The sequence below is a fragment of the Grammomys surdaster genome, unplaced genomic scaffold, assembly GCF_004785775.1.
Source record: "Grammomys surdaster isolate TR1022 unplaced genomic scaffold, NIH_TR_1.0 252, whole genome shotgun sequence".
In the NCBI taxonomy this organism is placed as follows: domain Eukaryota; kingdom Metazoa; phylum Chordata; class Mammalia; order Rodentia; family Muridae; genus Grammomys; species Grammomys surdaster.
The window spans coordinates 584,984-594,151 of record NW_021604693.1 but is presented as its reverse complement, the minus strand read 5'-3'; the positions used below and the strand labels follow the sequence as shown (position 1 = coordinate 594,151).

At 39.6% G+C, this 9,168-nt stretch overlaps 1 protein-coding gene across 3 annotated transcripts; it reads left to right on the top strand.

Moving 5' to 3' along the window:
- The first annotated feature begins 5,798 nt into the window (after positions 1–5,798).
- LOC114627319 (leukocyte immunoglobulin-like receptor subfamily B member 4) lies at positions 5,799–8,386 on the top strand. 3 transcript variants are annotated; one of them, XM_028775048.1, is made up of 4 exons: positions 5,799–5,905; positions 6,046–6,081; positions 6,276–6,560; positions 7,820–8,386. In XM_028775048.1, exons 1-4 carry the CDS (start codon positions 5,872–5,874, stop codon positions 7,963–7,965), a joined length of 501 nt encoding a protein of 166 aa, XP_028630881.1. In that variant the 5' UTR covers positions 5,799–5,871; the 3' UTR covers positions 7,966–8,386. The 3 variants fall into 3 exon arrangements, 2 of the variants coding, with proteins under 2 accessions (XP_028630881.1, XP_028630882.1); XM_028775049.1 differs by having other exon boundaries at positions 5,819–5,905; positions 6,046–6,184; XR_003712356.1 differs by lacking the exons at positions 5,799–5,905; positions 6,046–6,081; positions 6,276–6,560 and adding an exon at positions 6,697–7,003 and having other exon boundaries at positions 7,820–7,928.
- Positions 8,387–9,168: the final 782 nt, after the last annotated feature.

Sequence of the window (9,168 nt, the reverse complement as noted above, 5' to 3'; positions counted from 1 at the left end):
AAGAAAAGAAAAGAAAAGAAAAGAAAAGAAAAGAAAAGAAAAGAAAAAAGGAGTTTCTTGGCCATGGTTTCTTCATGGCAATGAAACTCTAAGTAAGACAACTTGTAAATAAAAAACACGACAGACATTAGACAGACCAGAAATTTGTACATCTCCATGAACTTCAGTGAGGCTAGAACTATATTCTGAAGCTATGTGCTTTGCATTGTATTTTACACTTCCACTCAAAAGATCATTATTAAATAGGCTTTATATTTGGCATTTGGTAGTTGATGTGTGTATTCTATTTACAGTCACTCATAATTTCAAGACAAGTTTACATGTATGAGGTTCAGGAATGATGCAGAGTTGATCCTTGCCTTGTCATTTGAAAATCTCACTGCTATTTATGTTTCACACAGAGGTAATTGTTTTGTATGTAGTCTTATTCTACCTATATACAATCACTAATTACGAGTATTAAATTTTCCCTGGTTAGGAAAGCATGGGTTCTTTTAAAAGATAATATTTTATTAATTCTTTGAGAATCTCATAAAATATTTTGATCCTATTTATACATTCTCCCCAGTTCCTCTGCTATTAACCTTTAACAACCTACTCATCCTGAACATCTAAGAAGATAATTTAAAATGACACTTTTATTCCTGTTAGTTATGCCAACTGTATTCCGTTTCCTGTGGTCTTTAATGACCTTTCTCTTCTGACAAAAAAATGTATGTACTCTATTTACTTTATCAGTCTGATTGTGTTATGTAAAGTTTCAAGTTCTGTGTGAAACATGATGAGGAGTAAGAACACATTACATTCCTCATTATCTTCAGAGGCCATTTCTGACTTTATTAATTAAATATAGCATTACTCCAATGTATTCAAATATGATATCATTAAAAAGATATTCTACATTCCTAAGTTTCTGTGAGGTTTTATGAGGAATGGCCATGTCATAATGAAAAACACTGCTTTTGCTACGACCTCTGCTTTTGTCCTTTTCTACAGTTTGCTGTGATGAATGACATTACTATGTTTTTAGATGTTGAACAGATGTTACAAAGCCATTCCACACATTCATGTTGAATAATTATATTCACAGATCACTGGACACTGTTATATACTCATTGTGCCTCATTGACTTCTAATAGAAGATAGAATTAAAATGTACTATTAGACAATGCTTTAATTCTGCATGTATTATAGATAGGAAAAGTACCAAGAATATAAGAATTTCCACTCCAATCATTTTTTTTAAGCTTACAGGTTCACAGATGGCTAGGGCAGGTAATTAATCTTTTCTCCATTCTGGCATTGCCACCTTCTAATATGAAAGATATCAAGTAGATTCAAAGCTTCCAGAAGAGATTCTGACACTGGACATTTTGTTCCTTATTCTGTGGTGTCTAATATGGCAATTTCTGTTCAATATGCATCAATGTACATATTTTAGGAGGACCCTACAGTAGTACTTTTCTTCCATATGAACCTTCTGAAATGTATTTAGAGATACCCCTCTGTCTTGTCCATGTTCTATCCTATCCTCATATCTACCCCCTTATTAACTCTTCATGTACTTTGATTCTTCTTCATTCTGTGATAGTATTTTGTTTTATCTGCATCCCTTTAAGTTTTACTCACTGACTCATTTCCTTATGTATAGATGCATTCTATATGAAGCAAACACATCTGAGGTTATTCAATGCTAACACCGACAAATGAGAGAAAACATATGGTGTTTATATTAGCGGGTCTTGGTTTGCCCACTCTGAGTGTTTCTAGCTCCATTCATCTATCTTTGAAGTATATCTCATTCTCCACTCTTCCATAATGGAATCTGATGTGAGAGAAGCTGGTAATTTTGTGCCAGCATTGAGAAAAATACCCAAAGAATATATTTCTTTCATATATTTTCAGGTTTGTCTGCAGAAGTCCAAAAATACATTCTGACATGCACTCATGTTGTTGATGATAGTCTTTCCTTATTTAGTCTTCAGAGAGATGGCTTATGTTGAAAACATAGCATTTGTTTGAAAGAGCAGAGAATAAAGGAATGGCTAATGGGCCCAACTTGAAACCGACCCCATGGACAAGCATCAACCCCTGACTCTATTACTGATACTCTGTTATGCTTGCAGACAGGAATCTAGCATAAATGTCTTCTGAGAGGTTCTAGCCAGCAGCTGACTGAAACAGATACAGGGATCCACAAAAAACATTGGACAGAGGTCAGGACTCTTATAGAAGAATAGCAGAAGGATCTATGGCCCAGGAAGGGATAGGAACCTCACAGGAAGGCCAACAGAGTCAAATAACCTTGACACCTTGGAGCTCTCAGAGACTGAGCCACCAACCAAAGAACACACATGGACTGGAACAAGGCCCCCAGCATATATGTAGCAGACATGCAGCTCAGTGTCCAGGATTCCCCAACAGCTGGAGCTGTGGCTGTCCCTAAAGCTGTAGCCTGACTTTGGCATCCATTCTCCAACAGGTCTGCCTTGTCTGACCTCAGTGGAAGAGGATGTGCCTAATCTGGCAGAGACTTGATGTGACAAGGTGAGAGTTACTGGGGGGCTCCACCCTCTCAGAGGAGAGGGGGGAGGATGGGGTGGGGAAGGGCAGGTTGGGGGCAACACTTGAGATGTTAATTAATTAATGAGCTAATTAATTAATTAAAATAGCAAGCAAGACTCCATTAGCTCAGACTTAGATTATATTGATTTTTTTTTCAGTTTTGGTTTCTAAATGCCACTATTTTAAGTTTTTACATATGTTTCACATTCTTCCTCTACAAATTCACTAAGTACAAAGCCCTCAAATAATTTTAATTTTATTCTCTTTGAATTGAATTTTTTCCAAAGAATCACAGAATCTTTTCCATAGAGAGCTATTTTTCTTTGGTTTTGGAACAGCATAAAAGCTGGTGCTTGCTTCCTTGAAGTGAATGAAACTGTAACTTTCAGAGGTAATGAACTTAGAGCTTCTATTAACACCATGTAATGCTATGCAATTTTGAGATCTTAAAATGAAGAAGCCTAGATGAAGGGGATTGGGGGTAGAGAGTTTTAGAAATATGGGACAAGATGTATGAAAAGCCAGTTTTATGAAAGGCAGCAATCCTTGTCCCATCCTGTCTATTCTTTAGTCCTGAGATACAGGGCACCAGCCATCATTTTATCTGAGTCCTTTCAAATAAGCAGGGCTGGTGTCATTTCCTAATTGTTTCCAGTACTGACTGCAACAGTCTCATCAATTTTTATGATCTGCCTTTGACTTATCTTTTCCTGTGTAACAATGTACTTTAACGTTTAAAAGCCCGACTTGACAATTCTCGCATGGCTTTGCTTGGTTCAGGAATGACGTGCTTATCTGGGTATGTCTAGTACATTGTCCTCCTGAAATTGCAGGTTTTCGAAGTCTATGATGACATTTGAAGGCTCCCACAGAAATATTAAGAGAAAAAGCATGAAATTTGGAGCTGCATATTTACTTTAAAGCCTAACATCACTCCATATCTGCCATATTCTGCCAGAGTCAGTAGGTCCAGTCCAAAACTTTATTATCAGAAGGCAGGGTTTTCTGGGAACTCTTGTAGATGCTCACTTTGGTAGTTTGTCCCTAGGTCCTGAGACTTCATGTCTACCCCGTACATGAATAACTTTACCTGCCTGACATCTTTGAGGCGTCATTTCACTTTAGCTGCAGTTCAGATATCAGTAGCTTGTTCTGTCAGGCCAGCTGGGGACAGCGTCTTCAGGTTCTCCTCAGAAGTACGTACTCCATCAAACAGACAAACACCTGTTTTCTCTTTCCTCACACAAAGTATAAGGGTTGGGCAGACACAAGCTCTCTGTTGAAATGTTTCTGCACATAGACAGGGAAAGGGGAATGAATGTAAGTGTCTGCTTGATAGGATTATGAAGCCAAGTTGAATAAACATTTCAAGATTTAATAATGAATAAATAAAAATAAAAGAAAGATGAGATTTGTCATTTTCTTGAAAAAAAATCTATTTTTGGAAATTCCACAAACATAGTATACTTTATGTCTTCTAGGTAATGTAGAGGCTAACAGAGAATGGTGATTGTTTTTAGGCTAGCTTCTTTTTTCTTTTATTGGATATTTTTTATTTATATTTCAAATGTTATTCCCTCTCCACATCGCCCCTCCAGAAACCCCCTATCTCACCCCCCCTCCCTGCCTCTATGAGGGTGCTTGACTACCCACCCACCCACTCCTGCCTTCTCACCCTGGCATTACCCTACACTGGGGCATCGAACCACCACAGGACCAAGGGCCACTCTTCCCACTGATGTCCAACAAGGGCATTCTCTGCCACATATGTGGCTGGAACCATGGGTCCCTTTATGTGTACTCTTTGGTTGGTGGTCCTGGGAGCTCCAAGAGGGCCTGGCTGGTTGACACTGTTGCTCCTTGCACAGGGCTGTAACCCCCCTCAGCTCCTTCAGTTTCTTCTCAAACTCCTCCATCAGGGACACCACTCTCAGTCCAGTGGCTGGCTGCAAGAATCCTTTGTATTTCTCAGGCTCTGGCAGAGCCTTCCTGAGTCAATCCTATAGGTACTCCTCTATTACAAGAATAGTTGAAAGAACAATTTTATCAGAACATTACCTAGAGTAACAGGAACAAACCACCTCATACCCTAATAAGTCACCACTGGCAAAAACAAATAAACAATGTTATCCAAGTGTAGTGCAGTGAACTAATGAATTTATTGTGATTACTCAACCAAAGTATGGGTACAAGGCTGAGAACATGAGCTTAGGCAATTTCTAAACAGCTTTACCACTGAACAAACTTCTATTTCTTTCTCTCTTATCTCACTCTGTCAGCTTATAAATATGTCAGCATGAGGCCAAGTATTGTGAAACCCTCCTGTCTTCAATAATGAAATACTTATATGCACTGAACTGTGAATATCACATGCAGAAATAACAGCTACAGGAACTGAAAGAGGGAAATACTGTATCTATTTTATATCATCCACAGAAGATAGATTTCCCCAGTGCAGAAATATCCCCTAGAACTTGGTGCTTTTATTATATTTCTGGGATAGTAGAAGCAAGTGACCAAAGTTCAGGGGAAAGAATAGAAGTTTCATTTTTGGAACAGAATAATTGAATCAGAGTTGTCTGCATTCTCATTCCTAGAGCCTGAACTTCTGGGCCATGTAGGAATTAAATTGTGGATCTTGGAAGAGTACTTAGACATGGTGATCTCAACAAAATATTAACATTGTAATAATGGAAACAAGTAGACAATAAGGTTGATGTCACAAAAAGAAGTAAAAAGAGTCAAAAGAATTGGAAAATGCTGGTCCTTGGTTGTCAGTGGATCAGGGCATTGTGTGAAAACTTGTCAAACACAATTGGAGCTTAGGGAAGAAAAGATCAGAGTCTGCCCTGACACATGCCTTAAGGAATATTTGATGGTAGTTGATGAAGCCACCTTAGGGTTATGATCTCCAATAGATAGATCATGGAAATTTCTTGTCTTAGAATACTGTGCTGCTTTGGAACCACTTTTGCATAACCAAGATCTAGAATTTCTTTTCTTTGTAAGTTAAAATGCTGTGAAATGTGAATGTTGGTTCTCTGGCTTGGAAAACAGAGAGGATAGATGGAAAACTTTAGGAATAGAGAAAAGACAATTTTCTCTAAAGACTCCTCTGAGTCTTGATTATGTAAACAAGCTTCTGCACAGGAATAAAGAAAAGTTCCCCTTCCCATGATAGTGATGATGTGGCAAACCCAGAACAGGAAGAATCTGCCCTCAGAATGACAACAGCCTGTCTGCTGGTAGTACAGAACACAGTATACTGTCCCAGGAGCACTGCTAAGAACATTATCAAGATTCACCATGATCCCCATGCTCAGAGTGCTGCTGTATCTAGGTGAGATATGAAGAGGGGGGAGTGGACACTAATGTCTCCAAGGGGCAATACTCCACACAGGTTTGATTTTATATGTATTTCCCAGGGAATACACCCTGGTTCTCAGAGTGATAATGCTCTCAGAGAGAATTTTCTTTCAGGTCTTACTGAGGAACAAAGGACTGCAGTACTAGCAGGTGACTGTCTCCAGCCATCACAGTATTTGATACTTCCTTCTGAGGAACAGACCTCTTTATTGATCTCCAATGGGTTAATTCCTTAAAATGGGCATGGGAAGAGGTATTTATGCTGTGATTCCTGTGAATGTTTTGTGCTAAGTGCTGGTCTTAGGTAAGATTATACTGGAACTCGACTTTTGATTTCCTTGCAGGACCCCTCACAAAACCCATCATCTGGGCTGAGCCAGGATCGGTGATTGCTAAAAATACATCTGTGACTATTTGGTGTCAGGGGTCCTGGGAGGCCCAGGAGTACCTTCTGCATAAAGAGGGAAGAGTAGATCCTTGGGACAGACAGATCTCTATGGAAACCAGAAACAAGGCCATGTTCTACATCGAACACACAGAAACCATCTATACAGGATTATATAAGTGTTACTATAATAGCTCTGCTGGCTTGTCAGAATATAGTAGTACTCTGGAGCTAGTGGTAACAGGTAAGAGAACAGTCTGGGCTCCCAGCACAGGATCTCCCCTAAGAAGATCTACTAACCAGGAATACCTCTCTCAGTTCTCAAGCCTAGAGGACAACGTGGGTAGTTTAAGTTCATTTCACACACTGCCTCTCGCATCTTAGGAGCCTACGAAAAACCCAGTCTGTCAGTCTGGCCTCATTTTGCTGTGACCTCTGGAGAGTGTATTATCATGCAGTGTAGTTCATTACTTGGATTTGGCAGATTCATTCTGATCCAGGAAGAAAAATCTAACCTCTCATGGACCATGGACTCACAGAAACTTGTAAATCAGTCATTCCAGTCTCTTTTTCTTCTGGGCTCTGTAACTCCCAAAGACAATGGGACATTCAGATAGTATGGCTATTTTAGGAACCTGCCACAAGTGTGGTCAAAATCAAGCGACCCTCTTGACCTTCTGGTGTCAGGTAAGAACTCTTGACCCACCCTTTCTTAGTGTGTAGAGTCACTTGGGTATCTTTTCTAAGAAGATTTCTAGCCTAGAAAAAGAGTAAGGAAATTGTTCAGTTCAACAAACTTTCATCCCTCCGATAGAGAAAGAGCAACAGAATCTCCAGATACAAGTGCTCTCTTACATGATGCACTATAACTTATCTGTAACTTATATTATTTAAGAACCTGAAGTCACAAACATATGTCTACAACAGGATTATAGACAGCTGGAATTACTTAAGGTCCAAGTTGAAGTGGAAAGAGACAGGTCATAGTGAAGGGCTAAGAGTTCAAATATTCACCTCTCTATCCAGTTCTGACAGAATTCAAGAATAAATTCCTCACTCTCACTGAAAATGGTAGGTGAGGGCTCTCCTGGGAGAGTATATTAACTTGTGATATCATTAGGGGTTGGTGAAGCCTCTTCTGGAGTTGGTAAAGAGAAGCTGGACTTCCACCCAAATCAGAAACAACAGGGAAAATTCATGTAGACTCTACAAGATGAGATGTCATGAGAAAAACATGCTTTTCTAGAAAAATAACTAGCCAAAACATGAGGTTCTTAGAGGAATCAGCGTTTTAAAAGGCATTTCATATAGTCTACAGAAATATTTTATTTGGGGAAGCTCAAACCAATAGTACATGAAAAATTCATGAGCATTTAAGAATCATATAATTCTCAATTAAATATAGACACAAAGGATCTAGTTCTGTCATGACTGGGGACTGGCTGCACAACCATCTGTTTTAATTTCTTTTTTTTACTTGACTTCTTTGAACTCTTTATACAGAAGCCCCAGCCTTACAGCACCAAGGACACACAGTTGAAGATCTCACACAGATGGTAATGGCTGCCTTGGTTCTAGTGACTCTAGTGATTGTGCTGTTAGAGGCTTGGTACAGCAAGAGAGTGGAACAAGATGGAACCAGGACATAAACAAGAAGACCTCTGGTTACTACATTTGAGCAGACCATGGGAAAGAAATCTGATGATCTCACACAATTGTGTAAAGAAAAGTTGACATCCATTAAGGATCAGTACTCAGAGAAAGCTCAAGGAGCAAATGGATTCTGGGTGTAGGGTATTGTGGGGATTTCTGTCAATAACATTTTCCTTGCTCAGCTGTGCTCCTTTCCCCACACTTCACTGTATTTTTTCACTTCTCCTTCTCTTCTGATCTCCATGTGTCATGTATGCCATGGGCCATACAATTCTCTCACCTTCAAATAACATTTCCTTTACATTTTAAGAGTAACTATTGTTCATCCTGTGCCTTTACCTGTGTCGCTCAAGAAAAGAACATATTTCTTTTTTTTAAGATTTTTTATTATTTTAATTAAAAATACATAAAAAGGTGGGCAGAGGTGGCACATGCCTTTTTTTTCTATAATTTCTTTTTTTTTTTGAACATGAAATGCTTTTTTATAGCATGTTTTACAAGGGGAGGGGGTAAGAGGGGCCACGTGGTGGAAAAGTACAAAATCTTCTTGGCCTGTGCCTTGAAACATGTCATGGTCTATACGGTACACTGCCTTGAATTATGATCTACCTGCTGTTCTTCAGAAGATATGGTACACTGCTTGAGTTATGGTCTCCCTGCTATTCTTAAGAAGATATGGTACTCTGCTTTGAGTCTATCTGCAGTTGCTAAGCAGGATCTTGCAGTTGCCAAGCTTCAGAGGACATTGTGCAGGTGGGGAAAGGTAGGGGGTGAGGGTAAGGGCGAGGGTCCTGGCTTCTGGCATCTCCCCCTTCTCTGTTTAGTTAGAGAAGGCGTCTTATGATCAATCCCAACTATGTGAATTTTGAATTTGGATTTCTAATTATGGGGGGTCTTAGACAAGTTCACAACCCCAAAACACTGATTTGAGACGAGTCACATCGATGGTCGAAGGTTTTAGGCTGTTGACGATGGGCAACGTCAAGGGACTCAGATGTGGGTGAAAGGAGGGTGAGAGCCCTGTCTTAGGCCATGTAGGCTGCACCCACTCCCAGCACCACACACTCCTTTTCGGCTGCATTGGGTGGGCCCCTGGGAAGTGGACCTACAATAATCCCGTCATTGGGCTAACTCACAGCCATCCTAGTCTCTTGTAAATGTTCAAGTTACCAACCATTTGTCAGTTTGGGGTGCAATAT

What these genes read in the sequence shown, in the direction of transcription:
- LOC114627319 (XM_028775048.1), top strand. Translation starts at nt 5,872, where the DNA reads ATGATCCCCATGCTCAGAGTGCTGCTGTATCTAG. An exon ending in CAGAGTGCTGCTGTATCTAG is followed by an intron (nt 5,906 to 6,045) that starts GTGAGATATGAA and finishes ATTTTCTTTCAG; the next exon opens with GTCTTACTGAGGAACAAAGG. An exon ending in AAGGACTGCAGTACTAGCAG is followed by an intron (nt 6,082 to 6,275) that starts GTGACTGTCTCC and finishes ATTTCCTTGCAG; the next exon opens with GACCCCTCACAAAACCCATC.